We start from the raw sequence: 27879 nt of genomic DNA on the forward strand, positions 1-27879 counted from the left end.
TTTTTGTCATTCTTAATTGATTCAAATCAACATTTTTTTTCTGCGGCGCATGGACTTGACCTTAAAATTCAATAACTTTGTTATTGGTTATCCGATTTTGATTAAGTTTTCTGAATTTTGCTTTGTGAATTGTACTCTATTCATTGAGATGTGAATAATTCCAGCCTGGACCATCCCTTTAAACCACGAGCTGGGTTTTTCATTTGCGTTTCAGAAGGATCTTAAAACCCCGAGGGGGGTTAAAATTCCTTTGTGAATTCGGGCCTTCATGTTTATGCGTAAAGGAGTCGCTCGCTCACTCACTTTTTGATGTTATTGTTGACATTTGGATTGCTTGCCCTAGCTCCAAAATCTATTCTGGGTTTGTAAAACTGATCGAGATCACATTATTGACATCTCAACAACTAGTGAGTGACTTCTCGGCACCATCTTCATTTTATGTTTGGTGTCATAATCGTGTCAACATTGACCAAACACCGACACCAAAGGTCAACACTGAACTCGAAATCACAAAATGTATGCCTACCCCTCACCATGTACCGCGTACCGCGCCAGCTACGGTAGCTTTTTAAAAACTACGTTAGGCTTCATCGAGATTAAAGTCGACGGGGTATTTCGGAATTTTATTGAAATTTAATTTTTACCTTGTTCAAGTAGAGTCAATAAATCAAGATGGGGAAGAGACAACATCAGTCAGACAAGATGTGAGTATTGTATTTTACGGTTTTCCCCCCTTTTCATCTGATTATTTAATTCACAATTTTCTTGATTTTTTTTAGGGCACCTGCGGCCGTTCGGGTTTCTCCCATGTCATAACGCCGGTCTGGACGGCGGAGTGCGTAATAGAATCCCGCTGCTTGCTCTTGTTGTAGGCGGAATTTCTGCCTGGCTGTTCCACTTGTGAATTGTGTGAGATTGAGTGTGCTAGGGCTGTCGCAAAAATTTACTAAAATTTAAAATGAAGAAAAACAAACTGACAAAGCAGCTTGTGAATTGTGTGAGATTGAGTGTGCTAGGGCTGTCACAAAAATTTACTAAAATTTAAAATGAAGAAATCTCTGGTTTTCTTCCGAAAATCTGCATTGATCTGAGTTTGCAAACTTTCTAACACACACAGTAACAAAGTAACATTAACAAATTAAAATTAAGGATTGTATCTTAAAAAAAAAAAAACCTGCAGAAAATCTCCACCCCATTCAATTGAGAGGGCGCCATCACCCCCGTCGGACGTATTTTCTGGGAGCTAGCTCCGGCCTAAACTTGTAATAATATTCACTAATTTCACTTAAATCTTATAAATCCTGATGTATTATCTTTGTATAGTGACGTATTGTATTACCGGACACTATCATATTTCCGGACGCACATATAACTGCGTAGGAAATCAATTTCGTACCGTAAGACTTCCGCAGTTCAATATCACAGATCAATTCAAAGAACGAGATTGCAAAAACAAGGCGAAAATATAACTTTTACCTTATTTTTCTCTAAAAATGACAGAAAATGCTTGAAATAACATATAACACAGTTTTGGCATTAACAATTGATCCCAATTGATCTATTTTCTGATTGAAATACGGACCTGATTCGCCGAATTTCAATCTCGTACGCTCCATCGATTAAATCATCGACGGCTAGTTCTCAATGTTCCCGGTACCCCGGCCGTGCGCGAGGTTTACCGTGATGGAGAGCCGTCAATGATCGACAGCGCATCGATGGAACTTAACTTGATGACTGAGTCTTACGATATGAACGAGTGCAATATCGAACGCGCAATTAAAAAAAAGGAAATTAGTTAGCCAATGCAAATTTATAACAAAGATCTGATCAGAATCGTTATAAGCAAACAAAAACTTAGAATTTACTCATGAGATGATTAATCTCGAAAAAATCACACCAATTCTTTCTTACATCATTATATAATCAAGAATATTTTTACCCGTCCGGCGCGCGTCCGGAATAACAATATAATTTGTCACGCACGAAAATAATTGTTTTTCGCGGAGGGGTATGCGGCAAGTGCGGTGCAAAGAAAATGGTTGGAAAATATAAAATAATTTCATCATATTCATAATTTTCAGAATATTTGGAATAGCAAGTGATAATTTTTCTTGATTGTATTTCCTCTAGTTGTCATTTTTAAAGCACTGAAATGAATGTGTCCGGCAATAGGATACACTGCCATATATCCTGTTGACATACCGTATATTCAAATTGAATGTTTGATTCTATGCTCTGTTGTTATATTTTTTGTCATGTCTTGCTAAAAATTAGGAAATAAGGGCCTCCCCTCAACCACTAAAACACAAATAAATAGCAAACCCATGTAAAATGTGTATTGCGTATGGACACGCTGCAGCAGGACCTTACTGCATTAGAAAACTGGGCAACCACCTGGGGAATGAGGTTGAATGCTGGCAAGTGCCAAGTTATAGATTCAAGAGTTTATTAGAACAAATGATCGCAGCTTGTTGCAGCTGAATTGGCAAATGTTTTACAAAAAAGCATAAAAATACACATAAAATCAACAAAAAAGCAATGTTACAAAAGAATCAAGAAATTACAAAAATAATTACGGTAAAATCATGATAATAATGAAGAAGTGATCTTAGCTTTGAAAAGCTTTGAAAAAATACATATGTTGGAAAAATGATTTACTCCTAAAATATAAATTATTGTGATGTAATATGGGTTTAAAGAAGAATTAGAAAATTTGTTGTAATGGCTTTCAGTAGATTCAGTATTGATACATGTAATTGAAAATGAGAAAAGAGCAGCAAAAATAACTGTCTAATATGAGAGCATCTTAAGGAAAGTAAGGGAAATATGAGTATAAATGCCAAAACCTCATAGTTTTACACCATAAATGACTGTATACTTAAACATGTATCTCAACATTCATATCTTGGAGTAACACTAGCCGACAATCTGAAGTGGTCACCCCAGATCAACAAAGCTGTGAGGAAGGCAAACTCTGTCCTTGCTTTACTCAGAAGGAACCTAAGTTTCTGCCCAGAGAATTGCAAGCGCACAGCACACATTGCACTAGTCAGATCTATCCTGGAATATGGTGCATGTGTGGGATCTCTATCTTTAGGATATTTAACCCTAAATAGACTGGGCTATTTCGACGCCTAAAAAGACTGGGGGGGGGGGGCTGATTCAGCCCCCCCTTATGATCTCGGCCGTTGATCGCGCGATCGCGACGAAAATTGGCACATGCATTACCCATGGCATTATCTACAAAACTATAACATCAAATTCGGCAAAAAATCTCATGTCTCATTAATTATGCTAATTTATGCGTAAAATCATAAGTTTGCTCTAATTAATAAAATAATGCCCCTGAAATGCTAATTTTTGTTTCACATACTCTAGATAGGCATCTGATCAAATTGATTTAAAAAAAATTTCAAAATCAAATTTATTTTCTTATGTATTCTATTGTTTTCTAAATTTCTTATGTATTTCTATGTTTTTCGACTTTTTGTTTTTTATTGTTTTTTCAATGGAAATTGTTGGGGACTTTATTTTGACCATAAACAAGATAAAATTAATTGATTTTAAGCAGTAAAAGGAAAAATAATGAAACATTTATGAATTTTGGCTAAGAACACTATTTGCATTGGATTTGTACACAAATTCACGTTTTTGAGTAATTTTGGGTCTGCATGCACTTACGAAATGTTGCGTAATTTTGGAACCGCGTACCCGGGGGTCACAATTTTGGTCTCAAAAGTTGCGCGAGACTTGAAAGTAAAAAGTCAGCGAGCGACGCGGTCAAAAAATTTTGCGCAGCGGATTTATCGCGAAAAATGTCGAGGGGGGGGCTGAATCAGCCCCCCCCCAGTCTTTTTAGGGTTAATGTCTGGAGAAAGAGCAGTACGGTTCATCTGTGGGGACTACAGTACAGCTCTCGAGAACCAGGTTCAATTACCAAGATGAGAGAGAATCTCAACCTGCCTACTCTTGCCTCAAGACGCCAAGTCCTGAAACTTACATCCTACTTCAAAGTGGTCGAGGGGCTGGTTCCTGCCCTTCCTGTTGATAAATTTCTTATTCAAGCAAGACCTAAACATAATATCAAAGCTAAGAAATTTGTAACTTTGATGCTACTAATGTGGTAGAGAAACAAGTAACAAATAACTCCAAGTGTTTCTCAATAAGACATTGTAGCACAGAGCAGTTAAGAAATTCTTTTTTTTGTTGGCCAGGAATCAACTCCCTAAACAAAGTCGTCAGCAGTACATCACCAGAGGTGTTTAAAGCCAAGATCAAAGAAAGCCACCTACGTTTTGACTAAACTCATTTGCGCCCTCTCCTAACCTTGTGTATTATACCTAACGGTCCTGCACTGTATTACATCCAGATCCAAATCAGTTGATTGAATTTGCACATAAATTAAGCCAACAGCTAGACAGCTGGCAGTCATCTGTTTCGAGGAGCTTTTTAATATGTTTAAATTTCTCCCGTAGACTGCTCGCTATAGTGCAGCCACCATTAGGGGGTTAACAATGCACAATCCCCCGGGGGGGGCTCATCGATTTTTGTCTTTTTTCATAAAAATATATAAAAAGAACTATACCAAAATAAAGATTATTATTCCGTTTTGGCCTGAAATGCACCAAAACGGGGAAAAAACACTGACTTAATACTTCGGCTGTCACGCAACTTCACTTACCTGTTTTATCCGAACTTAATAACACATATGGCCATTGAGTCCCCTGTACAGATCGAGCTAGAACTTCAGTCTCTGTATTTTGTGAGTGGAGCCAACGTAGTTCAGTGGAACAGCCAAAATAACAGAGACCGAAGCGTTTGGTCTAGCCGACAGCATGCTATTGGTATTGCTAGCGGGCTGCCTTCACTCGACAGCTTTATTTGTATGAAACAGTCGGCTTGAAAACAAACAATCATGAAGAGTTATATTTTTTAGCAAACATTTCATTAAATCACAACTGATTCTTCCAATATTTGAATTTACAATATGATGTTTCATGTTTATTTCTATACTAAAATCTATTGTTGAGTATGACAATTTCCCTCCCCATAATAATGTTGATTACATATTTCTATTGATTTGATGCAGCAACTTTGATTATGCGGCATCGTAGACCCTAGGTATAACCACTTTACCGTGAACCACACAATATTATTACCCTGGGCTGGCTGTATATTCACCTGGGAAAGTCCAGATAAACTTGGCTGATTTTCTTTTTGTTAAGAGAAAATTATCACTTTGGCCCATCTCATAAAAGATTTATGATGATGGTAGCTTTACCTTTAAAACTATGTTCCATGGTTACAGATTCAAAACAAGGTTTACATTAATGCCATAATGGCAAATGTACCATGATCATAAATCTTTATGATGGGGCCCCTGAAGTAGGATTCAAGCCTATTACCTTCTGATTGAAAGGTGAGTGTTGGAACCATTTCTATTACTTTAATAGTTTGCCAACTTCTTCTCACAATAAAACAGGTATCTGACTTCCAAGGAGTGGTCAGCATTCTACGGTGGCAAGAAAACTGGTAAGAGGAATAGAATTTTTTTGCTATCTCTATCCATATTTATTCTCTGATCTTATTAATGTTATATGGCATTGTAATAATCATAGAGTTGAAATGAAAAGTGAAGAGGCAGATGGCACAATAATGAGCAGTAACAAACTATTGATTTGGAACATGACACAGGTATTTATTTTTTGTTCAGATCATAGGGTTCACCCCATGGCGGATGGTAAAGTCGTACCCTTTCCAACACCTCAAATCTTTAGCATCTGGCAAGGGGGTTAGCAATAATAATATTGCAACTAGAGCTCTCATATCTTTAGTTACATGTACATGTTGCACCAGTAGCTTCTGAGGTTGTTTGTGGAGTAAACTTTCAAGATATATATTTTTCTCTCTCTTTTTTCTTCCCCTTTACTTTAACATTTTTTTATTGTTCAAGTGATGCCATTGGAAGATGTCCATCTTGTCCCCCTGATATGTTACTCTTTATGAAGACTGAATAATTTTCTTTTTTTTTTCAATGTATCACAGAATCACAGAAATCTGAGTTTCGTAGATTACCATTTGATCATTGCAGGTATGTAATTTCATTCATTAGAAAATCTTAAAGTAGGGAATGCATAGGAATTCAAAAAAGTTTTAGCTACCGGTATATTTTCATGTATAGAATTTTATACTTATTTCATTTCCTTGTGGAAGTTGAAGAGTTATTAGTATTCCATCTAATATTCAGTATTGTTTCATGGTTTGAAGTATTGATCATATGACAGGTCTTTTTTTTCAGGGGGGGGGGGGGTAGGCCTACATGTGAACAGAATCTCTGAAACTTTTGCAAATGATATTGATAATAGAAATTTAACAGTTGTATGATACATTGTTATTTTGATAAGTTTACTTCTTGATTTTTTTGCACAAGATATGATTAAACGATTGTATTCTTATTCAAATAGTATTTACATTTTTCTGATATCCAAAGTCTATCCCTTCAGCCTTTTGAGCACCCCTACTGTACTTCAGATGGTATTATCTTTGATCTGATGAGTATTGTGCCATTCATCAAGAAGTACAAGACCAACCCCATCACAGGGCAGGTAAGTGCATTTGCAATTTTTCTGGCTCTCCCTGTTGATTAATTATCACTTGATTTTGGGGCCCTGCATGTCTTCCCATTTTTCTAAACTATCAATTTTGTGATTATGCTTGTCAAGTTGCCAAGGGAATGAAACTGTTTATGTCACCAAGGTATTTTCAAGGCAGTAATGTGCTTCAAATCTAGAAAAAAAATTATTCTAAGTTGTGCCGACACACCCATCATTCCATTATGATGTTAGAGCCCTTGACAAATGATGTCATAATAAACAATTTCATTGTCATTCCATGAGTCTTGTTTAATAGTCATTACTTTGTCAATGCAGCCCTAGACAGATCTCAGATGTATCCCATTGTATTGATTTGATACTTTCCTACAATACAGGCCCTTGATGCTAAGTCACTGATCAAGCTTCATTTCCACAAGAACACTGACGGTTAGTGACTTTCTAAGGATTCATGGTGTTGTCAGCAAAATGGCATGTCTTTTCGGCAATCGATATTTGGCCATTACACAAAGATAATTTTCTACATGACATTTTTTGTACATATTCATCTACCATTTTTTTTTTTTCAAAATAGTGTATTAACTGTGGTAATGAACGTGATGACTTCGACAATGATGAGGATATGATAATGGTGATGGTGCTGATGGTTATGATGTTGATTATGAAAATGGTGATTATGAGTAATGATAAATAATGTTGGTGGTCACGGGAATAATGATAACAATGATTATAATGATGATGATGATGATAAGGATGCTCAATACTGATAATGAAGTACCTGAGGTGATGGTTCGTGTACGCTCCACCACGCTTCTCTACCGCTACATTACACGAACCATCAGGGCTTATCCATAGAAATCAACACTTTTGGATTCACAAAGGTGGGATCTTTAGGGGACTAGAACTATAATTGACAAAAAAAAATATGAACTTACCAAGAATCATACCAACAATCCATCTCATGCAATTTATAAATTAACTGCCAATATGGAAACATTGCTTTCGCAATCGCAAGTATCGCCACGGTGCCTGCTGGCCACGCGTTCTTGAAGAAGTGATGTTTTCGAATCGGTGATGAATTTATAACATGCAAAGATATTAGGTGTGGGCTTTAAATCACTGATTTTGAGACTGCTATTTGCTTGGACAAAGTGAAAAGGTGTCAGAATGATGGATTACATGTGGTAGATTCTTGGTAAGGTAATGTTTTTTTTTCATCAATGATAGCTCTAGCCTTTAGCCTCCCCAAAACACACCTCTTGGGAATCGAAATGGCAATTTTTACGGATAAGCCCTGATGGTTTATGTAGTATAGCAGTAGTGAAGTGTAGTGGAGTGTACACAAATCATCACCTGGGGTAAATTAAAGATGATGATATTGCTTTAAAGGGGAAGTTCACCCTGACAAAAAGTTTATTGTAAAAATAGCAGAAAAAATATTGCCGAAGGTTTGAGAAAAATTCATCAAATAATTAAAAAGTTATTAGAATTTCAATTATTTGATTTGTGACGTCACATGCGAGCAGCATTCCTACATAGCGAATGGTAAAAAATCTATGAAATGTCATTTTCTCAGAAAATTGAAAATGGTTTTCACTGTAACTTTTGTATATCAATAGACAAATCATTTCATACCTGATCATGAAAAGAAAACAAAATTAAGTCATAAGGAACCATACAAAATTTGAAATTCATACATTTTACATTACATAACACATGGGGCAGCTGCTCGTTTATGACGTCACAAATCCAAAATTTTGAACTCTAATAACTTTCTCACTCTTTAACGGATTTTCCTCAAACCTTCACCAATATTTTTTACTATTTTTTCTGCTATTTTTACAACAAAGTTTTCTTCAGGGTGAACTTCCCCTTTAATACTCTGGATCATTGTGGCCCAGTGGATTAGTCTTCTGACTTTGAAACAGAGGGTCTTGGGTTCTAATCCCAGCCATGGCATAATTCCTTCAGCAAGAAATTCATCCACATTATGCTTCACTCAACCTAGGTGAGATGAATGGGTCCCTGGCAGGAATTTATTTCTTGAATTGCCACCGTGCTGTAAAAGGCTGCAGGGCTAAAGCCAGGGTAATAATATCCAAGTCCTTTGGAAGCGCATAGGGACGTTATGACATAATGTGATATGCGCTATACAAGAACTGCGTTATTATTATTATATTAATACAACAGGGATGAATGGCATAGATAACATTCCTTACTCCTCATATTGCTGTTTCAGGGAAGTATCACTGCCCTGTGACTTTCAAGGTGTTCAACCAGAATACTCATATCGTCGCTGTGAAAACAACAGGCAATGTGTATTGTTTCGAAGTGAGTATCAACCCCATAATACTTTCCTGTAGCCATTCAACTGTGCATTAAGAAGGCAAAGTTACAGTTTATCTGTGTATTATTGTCATGTATTATTCCAGTGTGATTGTTTACATCAACTACTGCATGATTGCTCCCTGGTAATCAGGAAGGTTTATACGTCACTTTGTGACTGAACTTACATGGTACGGGATAGGGGGACCTGGCCTGCTGAGCCCTGTCACAAAAGATACAATTGATTTTACGATTGTGCATAACTATTAAGTCTATGGCAAATCAAGTACAAAAAATTAACATCCATTTGTGAGTATCAAGCATATTCATTTATGTTACACCCCCTTGGTGGGATAGTGGTCTTTAGTCACCCGTATTTTTCACTCTTGTAATCAGGCTATTGAGCAGCTTAATATCAAGGCCAAGAACTGGAAGGATTTGCTGACCGATGAACCTTTCAAACGATCAGATATCATCACCATACAAGACCCAAGCCAGCTGGATAAGTTCAACATCTCTACCTTCCATCACATCAAAAACAATCTCAAAGTTGAAGATGCAGGTGAGTAATGTGATGCAGGAAGGGTAAGATATGGGAGAGATTCAGTGTGGGATGTACTATGGAGGGAGAAAGGAAGTGAGGGATGGGGAGTTGGAGAACATTAATTTGGCTGGGACATATAGAGTTAGAAATGGAGGTGTTGATAGGGAATGGAATGAAAGGAATCTCGAAGGGATGGGTGGAGAGGAGGGGGGAGGATTGGTAAAGAGGGGGGATGAGGAGTGGTGAAAATTAACTCTGGATGAACAGATGGAAGGAAAAGGGGAGGGAGTGAGAAGAATTAATTCAGGAGGGCAGGTAGAGTGGATGATGCGGAGGTAGAATTGGAGGGATGAGATTTGGAGGTATGGATGATTGGAGGGGGGTTGAATGGGAAATGTAAGGAATGATGGACATTGAGTGGTAGGTAGTGAGTAAGAAAAAAGTTGGTGGAGTGATGAAAGGAGCTTGGTTAGTCATTGAGGAATGGAGAGAGGGACCATGCATAGGAGGCATTGTATTAGCAGAGGATTTAGGAAGAAAGAAAGGAACGATGGAAAAGAGAGTGGACGGAAGAAAAGGAGAGAGTAAGGGAATGATAAGTTGGTGGGTGGATCGAGGGATGGGTGGAGGGAATATAGTGAACACTGCAGGAGTATTATGTATTAATTTAGTATCACTTGATTTCCATTGCATTATTCAATACCCCACAGCTGAGATTCAAGCTAGGAAAGACCCAAAGTATACCCTCAACAAGACAAATGTGGAGACAGAGGACATCTTGGGAACACTCTACAAAGAATACCAGCCTACAGTAATCAATACTTCTTTTGTCTCTTCCCTATTAATCTATTCATCATTTCTCCCCAGGCATTAGATTGAAATACAAAAAAGTAATATGCAATTATGCAATTTTATGAAATTATTTGACTCTGAACAATGCAGAATGTTCAAATTAGTAAAAAAAGAAAATCATGAGGTACAATTATAATAGAATACAATAGAATGAAACACCCTTTATATTTGGTGATTGGTTTTTGTAAAAGTCATCATTACAATTGTAATTGTAAATTTTTTAACTTGTAGATATTGCTCATGTAGAAATCTACTATGCGGTCATGCCAATTATATACTAAAACAGATGTTAAGATTTTATTTCATATTTCAATATTTATTAGAGCAATTTTGATTCGTTTTCTTGCCATTCATTTTCTCTCTTCTTTTTTTTTTAATGAAAATTTTAGATATGCTGGTTCTACAAATTATGACATTTGATTTGTTACTCAATTTGAAATATTTCTGAAAATCTATTTATATATGGGCAGATAATGGATGAATGCTGCTAAACAGAAATTTAACTTATTTATTTGTTTGTTTCCTCTCATGATACATTAGGAAGAGAAAGAAGAAAAGAAACAGAAAGCAGATAAGATCAATTCTGTAAGTATTTCTATATTTTTTCTTATTGCTTAATTTCATTCTAAATACATTATCAATGTATTTTTCAGCACTTTCATATCTCAGCATGTCACGGACAAGAATCATAAATAAGCATGCAAGCTGAAAACATGGTTATTGTGGAAGAGCGTCTAATCCCTCTTTTTTCAGCTACACTACAACCCACCATGTGTCGTAAATTAGTGAGTTTTAAGGTAAATGCCAGTTATGGTAACAATATCAAAATGAGTTCGTACAGAATCCAATGAAATGACCACCAAAATGTCTGTTTGTATAAATAAAACATATGAGCCAAAGGATTCTGGAAGAAATTGTGTAATTGATAAGAAATCAGAAAATGAGCACAGGATTCGGGTCAAGCGTCGTGCCGACATTCAAAGCAATAATAATACACTGTCCCACGTGCGCTTATCTGTGTTGGTGATCTTCAGTGTGAACATTTTTCAGCATAGATTTCAAAATCTCACAAAGTTCACTTTATGTTACTGTACCAGATCAAGATCCTCGATGATATACTGACAATTAAGCCTGGTTTTACAGACTTTCTCATGAAATCAGTGTTTACTGCAACTACTGGCATTTCTCTTCAACCCAGATGATTTTAATACCATTCACTGAAATCAAGCAATTGGGTTTTCTTATTCCAGGCACACTTCAGTACAGGTAGAGTGGCAGCTGGGTTCACCTCGACAGTTATGGCCCCTCAAACCGTGCATGAAGCAGGTAAGAACAATTATTGATGCACCAATATTAAAATTTCTGCTGTTAATATGAAATATACAATACAGTCCGACCTCTCTAATCCGGTTTCCCCGTATCCTGATCTTTCTATTATCCGGACGCACACTTGCTGAGATTTTATTTTTCAATCTAATACATGCACATGGGAGAATGAGATTTCAATCTAAAATCAATTCCTACACAAACTCACTTTGATTACATAATTTTTTTTTGATATAGTCTACCTACAATATCATTGTTTTTGTCTCACCTGCGAAGCAAAGTGAGACTATAGGCGCCGCTTTTCCGACGGCGGCGGCGGCGTCAACATCAAATCTTAACCTGAGGTTAAGTTTTTGAAATGACATCATAACTTAGAAAGTATATGGACCTAGTTAATAAAACTTGGCCATAAGGTTAATCAAGTATTACTGAACATCCTATTAGAGTTTCATGTCACATGACCAAGGTCAAAGGTCATTTAGGGTCAATGAACTTAGACCATGTTGGAGGAATCAACATCGAAATCTTAACCTGAGGTTAAGTTTTTTAAATGTCATCATAACTTAGAAAATATATGGACCTAGTTCATGAAACTTGGACATAAGGTTAATCAAGTATCAATGAACATCCTGCATGAGTTTCATGTCACATGACCAAGGTCAAAGGTCATTTAGGGTCAATGAACTTTGGACGAATTGGGGATATCTGTTGAATTCCCATCATAACTTTGAAAGTTTATGGATCTGATTCATGAAACTTGGACATAATAGTAATCAAGCATCACTGAACATTTTGTGCAAGTTTCAGGTCTCATGATTAAGGTCAAAGGTCATTTAGGGTCAATGAACTTTGGCCGAATCGGGGTATCTGTTGAATTACCATCATAACTTTGAAAGTTTATTGGTCTAGTTCGTTAAACTTGGACATTAGAGTAACCAAGTATCACTGAACATCCTGTGCGTGTTTCAGGTCACATGTCCAAGGTCAAAGGTCAATGAACTTTAGCCGAATTGGGTTTATCTGTTGAATTACCATCATAACTTTGAAAGTTTATGGATCTGATTCATGAAACTTGTACATAAGAGAAACAAGTATCACTGAACCTCCTGTTCCAGTTTCAGGTCACATGATCAAGGTCAAAGGTCATGTAAGGTCAATGAACTTTGGCCATGTTGGGGTTTTTTGTTGAATAACCATCATATCTCTGTAAGTTTATTGGTCTAGTTCATAAAAAGAGGACATAAGAGTAACCATGTATCACTGAACATCTTGTGCGAGTTAGAGTAGTATGCAAAGTCAGCACTGCTGCTATATTGAACCGCGTGATGCAGGTGAGACGGCCAGAGGCATTCCACTTGTTTATGAAAATACCTTACACAAATCAGCATAAGAACTTTTTAGACAGGATAATTTTCCAGTAAATCATGGCACAGCGCAACCATTTGATCACATTTTCTTTTTTCGCGATAAAACAACACATGAAGAAGCTAGCTAGCGCTCGGCCTCCATACAGACAGCGCCATCTATCATGTTTGAGCATACAGTACAACAGAGGCTGACTTTGCGAAGCTGTGATAATCTAATTTTCAAACCTAGTTTCAAAGTCATTCTCTTTCTTTCGAGTTAAGCTTGATGTATTCCTCAATCATTTCAGCAGATAGATTATCCAAGAGTTTTGGCAACCAATCAATTTCATTTCCCCCCCCCAAAATGCCTGTAATTTGCAACGACACTGCAGTGAATATTGTCTGTGTATGCCCCACACAATAGATTACGTTTAACCACCACGGGGGATGCAGCAGCGTGTATCTAATATTGGGTCTCCCAGATTCGGATGAATCCCTTGTCTGGATTGGTGCTGGTCCCAGGGTGTCTGGATAAGAGAGGTTGGACTGTATTGTGATGATATTACAATGATAACAATAATAAGTAATGCTATCTTGGTATCTTTTCTCCTTATAGCTGTAATTGACGAAGACATCATACGGTATGAGCGGGTGAAGAAGAAAGGCTATGTTAGGATGAATACCAACAAAGGGACACTCAACATTGAACTCAGGTGTGATCTGGTGAGTATTCACATTGTACAGATGGGAATAGTAGATGATGTCATAATGGAGGACAAAGAATAGAACAACTGTGCATTACTAGTAGTTCATGTAAACATGGACCTTTTGATTTGTGTGATCACCAGTGGTCTGTCCTATGTACATGGCATACAATGTCGGTGGAATGAAGTAATTTGAGATACTGAGCCTGTCCAAACTCGACCAAAATTGCCCGGCATATCAATAGTTCATGATAAAAATGTGGATTCTCCTTAAATGATGTCTTTCACTAGGATAGTGGATGGGCAGTTTGTGTGCTTGTGTATGCTCTATGTATCGCTGAGCTTGAAGGAAACCAAAACCCAAGAAGAGAAGCAATCGTGTTGGAAAGAGTAAAAAAAAGAGGAACAATTTAAAACAAGTTTCATCAAAATCGGTCATGAAATTGACAAGTTCTGGATGTTTAAAAAGTCTTGTACTTTCTGTGGGGATCCCCAAATTGGCAAACATGCTTCAAAATGGCTGATTTTGTGGACAACCCTCCATTTGTTATGTATACGAGTTATCAGATTTTCCCCTTTATTTTACATATTTCATATTTCCTCCTGACCCTGACATATGTGGTGTGAATTATATTTTCCCACGACATTTATTATGATCAGAATGAGGCAATATGCAATTTGAAAGATAATGGGGAAAATCTGAAAAAACGTGTACAAAACAAATGGAGAGTTGTCCACAAAATCAGCCATTTTGAAGCATGTTAGCCAAGTTGAGGATTCCCATAGAAAGTAAAACAATACCATTTAAGTGTCCATAACCTGCTTATTTCAAAACCGATTTTGATTAAACTTGTAGAAACCCTCAATATGCATATAACCGTGAGGAACTTGTGATAAAGTTATGTAGTCTGCAGTCATTTAGATATTACTCTTTACATTTAGAAATGGGTTCGATGTTTAAAAAAAAATGAGAAGCGTGAATTGACTTTTTAAATTGTGTTGTCATTGTTTTATGCTTAATATTACAGGTACCAAAGACATGTGAAAACTTCATTCAGCTGTGTGCAAAAGGTTACTACAATGGCACCAAATTTCATAGGTCAATCAAGAACTTCATGGTAAGCAATGACTTATTAGGGAAACTATGTATATTTATTCAAATCATGATGACATTCTTAAAAAAAATTCTCTAAATCCTTCATACTTATGTTTCAGAAATCATTGTCTCCTTTAACAGACATTAGGTCATCCCTTTCATTCTGATAGTGATTTGAGAGATTTTGTACTTTAAGAGATAACTGGTAATGCATTTTCACTGAACTTTATACATGTATCACTTTTAAGGTGGATGATAGCAAAACAAATATATGTCTTCAGTATTAATGTGTATTCTTTTATTTGTGAAATCATGAAGTCTAAACTGAAAAGATTGATAAAATACATAAAACATGTGTGACTAAGCAATCATTGCTTGGAACCAGGGATGTAGTAGAGGCCGGATTTTGTTTTAACTTGATTGTAGATCCCAGCTGTCACAGCTGTCATCTGCATTTAATGCATGAAATCTACAACTATGGTTTCAGGCTACAGATACAAACCATCTTTGTCAATTTGGGCCATTGATTCTATATTGTACTATTTTTTTTCCTAAACAGATCCAAGGTGGAGATCCAACAGGTACCGGAACTGGTAAGTAGCTGTAGGCCTGGTGGAGTTGAGGGATTAAACATGGGTAGGCATTTTTTCCTTCAAAGCTCTGTGAAAAGAAAATGAAAATAAAAAGTCATCATCACATACAGCGGGCATTTTCAATAACCAAAACAAAGAAATTTGACAAGAAAAAAAAAACATGGGCGGGTAAGGGGGGGGGGGCTTTACATGGAAACAAATACATTTAACCATGCCCAAACTTTGTATTTACCATATGTAAGGTAATTTACTGTTTTATTTTTATTATCTTCATACTGTATATTTGCAGGTGGTGAGTCAATATGGGGGAAACCGTTCAAAGATGAGTTCAAGCCTAATCTAAGCCACACAGGAAGGGGTGTACTTAGTATGGCCAACTCTGGTCCAGACACCAACAAGTCACAATTGTAAGTAAAATTGTCATTTCCATGTATAGAGGGTTTATGGTTCACCGTGTCGATTGTCTTGAAAGTACTGTGGAATAAATGAAGAGAATTGAGAGGACATGAATATGAAAGAGATTGAGGGGAATTGATAGACAAAGATGGCAGAGTAGAATATTATTTTTGTCAGATGAGGGAAGTCCTTTATTGACTGTTAGCTAGATGAGATGTGTTGGCTTGGGGCAGGTGAAGAGTAGGTGAGGTGAGGAGTCTTAAAGGTATGGTCCGGGCTGAAAATATTTATATCTAAATAAATAGAGTAAAATTCACAGAGCAAAATGCATAAGATTTCTTCAAAATCAGATAAGAAATAACAAAGTTATTTAATTTTAAAGTTTATCTTTATCTTGTGGAAACAGTTATATGCACATCGTCATGAATATTCATTAGGTGGGCTGATGATATCACATCCCCACCTTCCTTTTTCTTATGTTATTACATGAAATAAAAAATCTTTAATTTTTTCATACATCTGTTAATGATGTGTCTTCATTTTGAAGAAATAAGTTGCGGCAATAAATATCTAGTGCACTTAATCAGTTGTCAATCCAATTGTTTTAGTTCTCCATAGAAAAATGTTGAATAAATATAATTTTGTATAATGAAATACACAAGAATAAGTGGGGATGTGACATCATCAACCCATCTAATGAATATTCATAAAGACATGCCTAGAATTTTTTCACTGGCATAATGCAAATCTGTAAAATTCAATAACTCTGTCATTTGTAATCTGATTTTGATCAAATTTTCAGCATTTTGCTCTGTGAATTTTACTCTATTTATTGAGATATAGATATTTCCATCCTGGACCATTCCTTGAGTAGCTTGACTTTATCAAGCTCATGACATTTGGTTTTATTTTCAGTGAATACCATAATGCCAAATTTTAGAGCACACACTAAAACTAATAGTACCATGCCAAACCTATCCACTATTTTGAATTAAGGAAAGAATCTGAATCCTTCCACTCCGAGCCCTTCTTTTGAAATGATTTTCCTCTTGATATATATTTTTTTAATTCTTACAAACATAGTAATGGTCATAATATTGAGTTTTATAACAAACCAAAATGGTCAAAAGGAAAAAAAATACGTTGTAAAGATTCTAATATTTGAACTTTGATCAAACTGTAGAGAAATCTGTGAGTAATCAAAAGTCTCATTCTCTCTTTTTTTTACAGCTTCTTCACATTCAGATCATGCAAATACTTGGATGAAAAGCACACCATATTTGGAAGGTCAGTTTTCCAAGGATTTTTACTGATTGCTATAAGCTTAAAAATGATAAGTTTAAACAATCTTGGATGTTGATGATTTATATTGACTTAAAACACCTTTGTTACACATGTACCACCAACATTTCTTCACCCCCCCCTGATTAAAGTTTATTTTTCCTAAAAAAGTACTATTAATGCTTTATGATTACAATATATTCTGAACTCAAGTTTAATCTAATAAATTTTCATCCTCCTGTTATACGTACATCTTTTTCTAAAAAATCTGTTATTTATCAAGGACCAGTCATTTGGAATTCTCTACCATCTTCACTCAAGGAGGTTCAATCTTTTAATTTATTTAAGAAAAGATCCAAAGAAATCATTCTTGCTAATTATCATTCGCAGTGAGTTATTTTTCTAAATTTGTTTTATTTAGCTCTTGCCCCCCCCCCCATTTGTTCTGTTTTGTATTTCCTTGTATTATTTTGTCTCAGGTACTTTAACAACATTTATTATATTTGTAAGGGCGGCCGTTATAAGGGTCTTTTCCTTTCTGGCTGCATCCTGCCAAGCATTTTATTTATCGTACCATTGTAAATATTGTATTTTATATATGTGTATTATGTTATTGTATTTTAATGCTTTGGTCAAATAAATTGAATTGAATTGAATTGAATTTAATATAAAGAGATACACTAAGTTGCATGGTTGATTGTATCGCTGGTCTAAATTTGTGATGTAATAAAAGATAGCCTACTGAAACACAAATTTTTAACAGAGGCTTTATTTGACAGCACATTTGCTGCTCTATTCATTGATAACTGTCTAGGAATGTGACCTAAAAGTCTTCAAAAGAGCACAGTTAACATAAGAAACATACGTTGTAAACAAAATCTTGGCATTGCAACTTGTCATAATTTTAGCACGAATTAGTAAGACCGTGGTCTAAGTTAATCTGGAGTTCAGAATATGGGCCAATTCGTTTGGTTTGTTAATGTCATTTTTGGGGGGTCTTGATACAACACAACACACTGGCATGTATTCTGAACTTGGGTTTAACTTAGACCATGGTCTAACTCTGTGCTAAAATTATGGGGAGCCAAACATTTCAAAATTTGTTGACATTGCATGCTTCTCATGTTAAATGCTCTTTCCTTAATTCTTCAATGGTGAAGGCAATTATCTTATGTATCTTCCCAGACAGTTAGGAATTATTTTTGAGTCTAATGAGCTGATACATCAAACCTCTACTGGTAAAGATTTATGTGATATTTGGCTACCCATAGTTAAACCACAAATTAGACCAGAGTTTAAATTAAAAACCACCTTAGAATAACGGGCCACTGAATTTTAAATCACCTGTTGTGTTTGGTTTGTTACAGCGTTGTTGGTGGTCTGGATACATTGACTGCCATGGAGAAGGTGGAGACTGATAAGAAAGACAGACCAGTGAAGGATATTATCATCCAAGATACTGTCATCTTTGTCAATCCGTACGAAGAGGTCGATAAAGAGGTATGCGTACATGAACCTTTAACTCCCAGTCAAATTCCTTGTTTATTGTCTCTCATCATCATCAACAAAATTCTTTGGGTTGAGATCATATCAACTGGCAGCAGCATTATATGGGAAGCATTTCATGAAACAAGTAGTCCAAGATTTTCATTGATTACTGTTGATAAGCTACTGAAATCCTTGCATCTAATTGGCTTAGAATTGAAAAAATGAATTAAAATTATTATAGAGTAGATATCATGCATAAGAAATTACTGATGCATGGACAGCCATGCATCTGGTAATTACTTATGCATGGCAAATTTACCGGATTCATGGCTAGCCATGCGTTGGTAATAACAACTCATGCATGGTTGTAAAAAAAATTGTTTTTTAGCCAAAAATTCCACCATTCTATAAAACGAATGACACACAGGTTTGTTCATGCATCGTTAGGACTAATGTGCATGCGGTAACTATGGAAACTAGTTTAAACCCACAAAGCGCATAACAGTTCCATAGTTACCTTATACTCACAAAACCTACCAATGCAATCACATCTGTGGACCATACAGACACGAAGATGAAACACTCCCACAGAAAAAAAAATTACTTAACTACTTCAAGCAGGTTGATACAGTAGAGAGTTTCAATTCTAATTTTTCATAACAGATTATGAAGCCAGTCTAAAATGACTGCCCAATGGAGACAAGATTATTTCTAAAAATACTTCTTTCAGTAGGAAATATTATTCAAGGGAAATCCACCAAGCTGTCTTTGTGAACAGGTAGTTCTTATTTACATGTGGTCGGTAAAGGAGGTTTTGACTGTGCTATGGTGTTGTGTCACAATAATTCTTCACTTTCCTCATGTTTGTCGTTTTGTAATCTTTTTATTTTCTGAGCTTATTGAATTTTTGGGGGGTTTGCATGGCACATGTGCTGTATAAGAATGAATAATTCCTATTATTACAATGTAGACTATTATTTCTACATGTTGTACCAGTGGAAGTTATTTCCTTTCTTTGGACCTAAAATGAGGTATTCAATACTTTTATTGTGATGATGTAACCACAAAATTTGAAATTTAATTCATTTTGTTTTTATTTGCTGCTTTACATTGCAAGTCTGAAAAGCTGTAAGACTGTCAACCCATTGAGATCTAGGATCAGCTAGCTTGTGGGATCTACAGAATTTAGTAGTCAACATGTAGCAAAAATTATGTGATGTTTTTAGATGAGTATTTAGATATGAGTTGTGGATCTTTTTTTTCCACGGTGAATGCTCTTTAATGTTTAGATTGCCGAGGAGAGATTAAAACTGAAAGAAGAAGAAGAGACAAGAGAAAAGAAACCTTCCCAGTCTACAGCAATAATACCAGGAACGACAGACAAACCTCGGGTTTATAGACCGGGGGTTGGCAAGTACCTGGCCCAATTATCAACGGATACTCCTGACAGGTGAATACATTGTGGTTTAATGAATAATAACTGACAGCATGTTTTACAGAATGGGTATCGTGCATAAGTAATTACCGACGCATGGCACACCATGCATCTGGTAAATTTGTCATGCTTCCGATAATTACTTATACATGGCTAGCCATGCATTGGTAATAACTTATGCATGGTTTTAAAGAAATTTATTATTATTATGATTGAAATACCAGCTGTATCATTGATTTTTAATTTGAATTCTTCTAACTGCCTTTAAGGTCAAAAGCTGACCGGTTAAAAGACCCAAGTGCCAATCACATAATGATCTTTATCGCGTTTACCACCAAGGTGGACTCGATCAAGAGGGTTGAATTTACTCTTGTCTTAAAACCAATCCCATCCAGGAAGTAATTAATGTCAATATCTAGTTGCCTAATCAAATATGCTGATGACTCCGAACGACTGAAAATGTATAATTTTAACCGAAAAAGATGGAAATGGTGATGTATGTCATCTGAACGAAAAAGGCGAACATGTCTTCAGTTGATTTATAAGGTGGATAGAGTATCATGTTTATTTTTTTAATCGGTGTATCATTTCAAATATTCTTCATTAAAAGTCATTAAGAGTATCATTCATTTGGTCTGAGTTTATGCAGCGTAGTATATTCATAAATAAAAATTAAAACTTATTGTTGATTTTATTTTCGGTATTGATTTTATATATATTTCCCTGTAGGTATGAGTTTTGATTTATAATAGTAATCTTTCGATTGTCTGTGACTGCAATGTAATCCTCGTTCACCGGAAGTGGTGGCACCGCTCGTTCAGTATCACGTTCGTACATTGATGAAAACAGTTTCGATTTAAGTCGACATACCCGTTCCAGGCCACAGCATATACCAGTGTGATGGCGAGCGGGTCGTGGGCCGATGCTCGGCCGGAGAACCAGTCTTGGCATCACGCTACGAACCAGTGGGGCGACTGTGGGTGCAACATTTTCACTCTTGCACAGAAAGCCGAAAAACACAGTTGTTTGGAAATAGAACATCAATTACCTATCGGATATGTAGTGAAAACAGGACACACTAAATGTAATGGAAAAGCTGGTAACAAGCAGTAATTTGCAGTTACCAGCCCTGCTGAATCAACGAAACTCGAATGTTGATGCGTCTTCATTCATTTTGCTAAGCTTGCATGACATCATCATGTACGAATTAGCGCTCGTTCGAGCACTATGACACCGAACGTCAAAACCCTAAAATACGAGTCACAGATTTGGGCAGTGAACGAGAAGGCTCGTCACAGATTACTTCGCGACTGTGCAGCAGTCCCCAAATTCCTTAATCTCGTACGTTCACATGGCTCGTCACAGAAAACAAAGTCTCTAATACCTTCAGTGGACTTCATTTAAATTGACCAAATATTGATTTAATATTATTAATTTCAGACCTTCCTCAAGTTCAACTTCAGACCAACCAAGTAGCAGTGGAGTTACAAAGAGACCAGTTGAAGCAGATAGCAGTAACCAAGGCAACAAGAAAAAGGTCAAAAGTTCAATGAATTTGAGTGACTTCAGTGCTTGGTGATTAGACCCATAAAAGCCATAATACTCTTCTGGAAAGAGACCATGTTATGCAAAATATATGATCTCTATATATTAGAGATTTCGTCATTGATTGGATGAAATGTCATTGTTGAGGGCCTTATTTTTTCATGGGGGCCTCGGCATGGTGTTATAGGCTGAAAGATTGTTATACTGTAGCAAATCATGTGATCGTTCCTTTACATAGAAAATAGCCCATATGATGAAAAAGGTATCAAGATGGAGCAGTGTTACCAATCTTACAAATTTGTAAAAGCAAATGAAAATTGTCTAGATGACAATCAGCTATCACCCAATCACATTTCAGTGGCCTTTAACAGGAAGTATAATTGTGAGATTGATGAAATGAGACCCTATGCAATCATCAGGGTACTTTTTGGTCAATGTCATAGGCAACGATAAGCTGAATGTCCAACATGGCTTGCTTAACGCTAAATTCAAGTAGTCACAACAAATGATAACATTTAAAAAGTATTCAAAATTGAGTTCAATTGTCTGAATATCTTCATAGATCTAGATCCAGTATGCTCATGTACACGTAACTTTGTGAAATCATGAATTTAAGCCAAAGAGCAAATGAAGATTACCAACATCAGTAACTACATGTGGGACCATGTAGTAAACAGTTTGAAATTATCCCTTTGAAGACTTCAAACAAATATATTATTATTAGCTGTCAGGGCAGCAGATGTAAATTCTTTTTTATATAGACAAGGTATCGCTTAGGAGATTATCCTGTCATGTGTAGTAAATAAAATGATTACACCCCCCAAATTAATATTTGTGAGTGAACTTGATCTCTTCATTTAAAAAAAATAATTCCATATTTATTTTAACTGCAGTATACCATTGAATAAGATTTGTCATTACTGCATGGTGATGTTTGATAATGCTGTTTGTAAGTTTCGACACTTTCTGCATAACTGGTGACACTATCGTGTGCTTTAAGGGTAACCCCAATCATCCATTTTAACATAACGGGAGTGCATTTAGTGTAACCCAAATCAAACTTTGAAAAAATTGAATTTCAATTCAAGTTCGTGCTAAGAATTGAAATTTTAATCTACAAAGATTGGATTTCAATGGAAGCTAACGGTAATCAAAGTAATTGAGAATCTGATTTAGCCACCGAGATGGGATCACCAGGGTCCCGTCTCATGAAGACTTGTTATGATAACACGTGCACAATTTCTGTAACAAATTTACTATCAGGTAATCAAATTGAAGAATTTCAGTAGCTTTTAACTGTCATTGCACATTTTTTATTATAACAAGTTTTATGAAATGGAGCCCCAGTTGTTTATCAAGTCCTGTGAAACTTACTAGCAGCTTTGTGAAACACACCCCTTGTAGCTTTGCAGTCAGTGGTCAGTTTCACAAGAAATCTTTGTTATGATTGAATGTTGAACAGTGGTGTCATATAGCTTATATATATGGCATGGTTACCACATTCAATATTAGGCATTGTGCTGATATTTTTATAGTTAAGATCTAGATGTTAGTAATTATTTGTTCAGGAAAGCCTACATTCACTCATCGGTAAAGTATACTAGTATTACATCCCTCCCTCTTTTCATAAGAGCATGTACGTCCATGGTAAGAGAAGGTGAAAAGAGTGAGGAGTGGTATTTTGGTGTGTATATTTTATGCAATTAGTAAGTGTAGGGTTTCTGATCAAATAATTTTTAGATCTAGAGATGTTTGACATCTCAGGGGATACTTTTTTATCACATGTACCAAGGCTTCCAACTTAATGAATTAATATTTAGGGCTTCTTTGCCGTAATGGTATATTCTGTGGTAACCAGGCTCGACAGCTAATCAAAAATAAACATCCCCATGGAAGTTATAATAATGGCAAAGTATTAACTTTATTTTACATACAAAATGAGAATTGCTTATTTCATTTGTTTTGTATGATAATAAAGTTTACGTATAGTTAAATACACCAATACAAGGAGCCAGACAACTGTGTTCTATTTTGTCGATAACATTTATATAATTTGGACGTCATTACATCTCGCAGGTGAAAATATATAATATTGGATACAAATACAACACTCAGGATTATAGATTTGATTACATAAAATATTGATATTACTTCTCTCTACCTTACATCTAATATTACTTACAAATTATTGTACAATAATTGACAAGATGATTGATAAATACTCTCACTGTGTGTTAAAACATTCTTGTATATGAAATATTTGGAATAGGATACTACTAAAAAGACATATACATACATGTACATCTGATACAAAATACAGTATATCCTATAACAATTTACAAATCACATTACTTTTTTTTATTCCTGTGTATAAGTCGTATATTTTTCAGGGTCTAGATTTTGTAAATTTAAAGTTATTGGTACTTCCATAAATGGATGAATTAAATGGTAATATACAATAGAACTTTGAGTTTTGGTGAGAGATGTTTGTGTTTCTTTGGTGGTTGCATGCATTATCTGCAAGAATCATCCATCTTAAAGTATTATATGAATAACAAAATGGAATATATAAAAATCAAATTAAATTGTACTGAATTTCATGAACTCTCTGTTGAATGAGAAGTGTTAAGGAAGTAAAGCACACCAGTTACTTTAGGGAATCTAATTTTGTTCAAAATATAACAGAATTTAGATCGAGAAATTGACTGGTAGAAGTGCATCGAAATGTAGAACCAAACAATTTAGTTCTCAATGAGTGACTTGAAGTTGAATGTAGATATTGTTCACTATATTGTATAAGAATTGCAATCACAAACCTTTTTACTGCAGGGTCGACTCAACAAGAAAGCAATATTATATGATTTACCAAACCTGCTTTGATCAGACAATTATATCAATTAACTGATCATGAATGAAACTATTTTTGCTTTATTTTCACCAGTCTGCATGAGTTTCCATGAAATTCTCTTTGAGTTCATGATTTTCTTTACTTGTTTCCATGGCACCAATATGACTGGAATAATGGTAAAATGTTAGAAGTTGAAAATGATCGCAACTATCAAAAAGTGAGCTGTGAGACAATGTTACAAGTGATCTATCACCACTGGCTACTATCGATTGCAAGCAAGTGATAGCATCTAAAAAGTGGATGGATGTACAAGTGTGTACGTTGATCAGGTATATCTCTTATTATTCAATATCAATCTACCAAACCTACAAGTATCTGATTTTCCATGAATCCGGTCAACACTGTCTGGGAACACAAGTATACAAATGGACGACTACAAACATGCATAGAGGGGGAAAAGTAGGCTTCCAATAATCATTCAATACTACACATGATGATAATATATCAGCTACATAGATACATGTGTTTGTTTACATTGTTAATTCACATGTCGATTTACATATAATTCTGAGAGTGACACATGTAAAATGTATTGAATCATGTCACAATAATAATATCTTGTGTTATGATTTTAACAATTATCGGATAAAATTACAAGTGCATATTTTTGTACAGAATAGAATAACATATCTTGTCAGTCATTTCCATATTAAACTTATAAATCAAGTTTAGAAGAAGCCTTGTTCCTCTGTTCTCATTTGACATGTTAGACATATTATACACAGGCAATAATTGATGTCCTAATTCTAGGTGGTTCTTTATAGACAGCCATTGACACTTAAATATTGTATCAAAAATTTTATACCAATTTTAGGTATAAAGTAACATATAATGATCGATTCATTTTGGTTTCATTTTGATTCATCATATTCACAATATTTATAACAAGTGAAGAATACAAATGAAAAGAAAAAGAGAAATGCAATGCCTAATAAAAACCTGGCTAAAGAATTAATTGATCAAGAACTATTGAAGTATTATCTTGAATTGATTAATTATAAGCTTTTTTTCTTGCACACTGTCCTTCACTTGCTTAAAGAAAATTATTATGATGGTAATAACTATAATATCTTTTATTAAGTGCAATATCTACTCTGCAGAACTGCCCAAGATTGATCAATATTTTCACTAGTTATGCATTTCTTTTAATGATCTGTCCAACTTGACTATGGAAAGCCAGTGATGCCAGTATTTATCATTTAAAATGTGCACATGTGCAAGCTGTGTGCTCCTGATAGATGACTGTATCACAACCGTGCAAGTGTTATTGGTTTGACTGAGCAGCATGCTTTGTTTCTATGTTCAATGGGAAAGTATGAAGACCTTGACCAATCCTTGTTAAGCTTGTAAAGTTGAGGACTCATGGTGTCGCTGGCCTCCCATAGTCACTATTGATCTACAAAGTCTGTTATAAGACAAAATAACTCCAGGATTACAGTCATCTCGTAATGAAAGACTGTCAATACAAATGGCTGCTTATTACCACCAATAATAAACAGAAAGACATGTAACAGAAGATACAGACAAGGAATACACAATCAACAGAACATTGGCAAGATATCAACTAAAGTTAAAATCCATTGTTTTCAAAGACAACAAGATATAGTTGATATGCTTCATTCATTTGATCCACCCAATACAGCGTACTCATTGCGACCTGTTTAGATTAACTTTACGTAGACTCGTTCTCTATTTATTTACAATTGGAAATAAATTGTAATGCCTTTTCTCCATCGTTTCAACATCATTTCAATCCTATCAGATATATCTTAAAACCTTCACTCATGGAACATCATAGCAAATCCTCATTGAAGTAAACCAAAGACTTGATGTATTTGCTAGTTTATTTATTAAAAAAGGGACATTACACTGGAATTACACACTTTTCTCTACATAACTTTCAATAATTTGTTGTCCTATCGCCTAGATAAAACAAAGTGATTTTTGAAATGGGGCTGGTCATGTCCCTTCTACACATAGATATTGCTTGGGTAGGAAATATGGAAGAATCATACAGAAGGTATTAAATCTCACAGGTACACTCAAAGTACACTCGCTTTGGTCGATACCAGTCGCATTTCACTCCATACAACTTCACATCCACTATAAATTTACTACAAAAAAGTTACCATATATTATATAGTATTTACATAACCTCACTGGAAAGATAGTTACAGTACTATTTACATTGTGATTTATCATTTCTTTATAGTGTTTATGACAGGTGAGCGTTATAAGTTCTTGTTTTCCAATGACAATTGTCTTCATAGTCATCACAATAATGTTTTAATTACATTTTCATGTATCATACACTGATAATGTATTGACTTTCAAGAAGTTGGTAGTCAACAGCTTTATGGCGACTGAGGAACAGTCAAAGATGAATTCTGACAGACCGTTTTATTCTTTTTAATTTAATGTATTCAGATTTTACAGGATCTTTTGAAATGCACACAACTTGGCCCAAGTTCATTTCACGTAATACAAAACAATAGCCCAAGCTGACTGTCTTGCTAAAGCAAATTGTTATTGTCCTTTTTACACAATGTTTAAGGTCCATTTTACACAATGTTTAAGGTGACACTGAACATACATCCAAATAGTGCCATCTCACAAACTTTCACCGAGAGAGGGCGCTCATAATATGTCAGTGTATTTGTCAATATGTTTAAAATTTTGTTTTATTTATATATAGATTTTTTGTGTTCCCGTACAATACACATAATATTGTGTAGAACCACCCACCCCCCCAAAAAAAAAAGTTCTAATGATTTTGAGTTATAAGGTTCGAATCAATCTGACTTGACATGAATGTATCTTCAACAAAGATGAAAGTTAATCTACAAAAGGCTTGCTCTTATGGGTGTATTCAACTCGGCAATATTCATTCCTTTGATTTTGACCTCTCACTTATTCATAGTATTGAATACATAACATATGCTTTAGTATTATCAGATTGACACACTTCACTGTCTAGCAAGCTGCCTCCAGTTGCATTTGAATTATTTGACAGGTGCATTGTGGTATGCCTCACACAAGCGTCACTGGCTTGCACGTTGCCTCCAGTACCATGCCGTTCATCCTGCTCTCTTGTTCTGCGGTATACACGCTGCCGTCGTAGCCATTAGGCCATGTTTTCCGGGGATGAAGATTTGTCATGATACGCTAAATAAATGAAGAAAAATAAAACAATCCGTCACAGTTTGTCATATAAAAAAATGTGAAAAAGTCATAGGGGGTGTTGTGAGAATATATTTGCGATCAATTGCAAATATTCTGATGCAATTTTACAACAGACAGATCAACGTTAGTTATAGCAAATCAGATTAAACTTGTTTCAAGGAGCAGATTAGCAATCAATCACTAATTTGCAATTAACTGCAAGACATATGATTGTTTTAGGGACCAAAAATAGACTTGCAATTGATC

General features: G+C 35.4%; 2 protein-coding genes across 3 annotated transcripts in view; one reads left to right on the plus strand and one right to left on the minus strand.

The window, feature by feature from the left end:
- Positions 1-566: 566 nt before the first annotated feature.
- On the plus strand, positions 567-24003 carry LOC121408660 (RING-type E3 ubiquitin-protein ligase PPIL2-like). Its single transcript, XM_041600200.1, has 18 exons — positions 567-704; positions 5483-5532; positions 6046-6091; positions 6491-6605; positions 6989-7040; positions 8851-8942; positions 9333-9498; positions 10191-10291; positions 10873-10917; positions 11583-11658; positions 13621-13727; positions 14737-14826; positions 15364-15397; positions 15687-15804; positions 17024-17080; positions 18442-18574; positions 19852-20012; positions 21438-24003. Exons 1-18 carry the CDS (start codon positions 673-675, stop codon positions 21574-21576), a joined length of 1614 nt encoding a protein of 537 aa, XP_041456134.1. The 5' UTR covers positions 567-672; the 3' UTR covers positions 21577-24003.
- LOC121408659 (sodium-dependent dopamine transporter-like) overlaps positions 23941-27879 on the minus strand; it is a 69132-nt gene continuing 65193 nt past the window's right edge. For both annotated transcript variants that reach the window (XM_041600199.1, XM_041600198.1), the window contains exon 15: positions 23941-27615. In XM_041600199.1, the coding sequence (XP_041456133.1) occupies positions 27481-27615 (135 nt within the window). In that variant the 3' untranslated portion in view covers positions 23941-27480. The remainder of the gene's footprint in view (positions 27616-27879) is intronic.

The sequence above is a fragment of the Lytechinus variegatus genome, chromosome 2 (genome assembly GCF_018143015.1).
Source record: "Lytechinus variegatus isolate NC3 chromosome 2, Lvar_3.0, whole genome shotgun sequence".
Lineage (NCBI taxonomy): Eukaryota > Metazoa > Echinodermata > Echinoidea > Temnopleuroida > Toxopneustidae > Lytechinus > Lytechinus variegatus.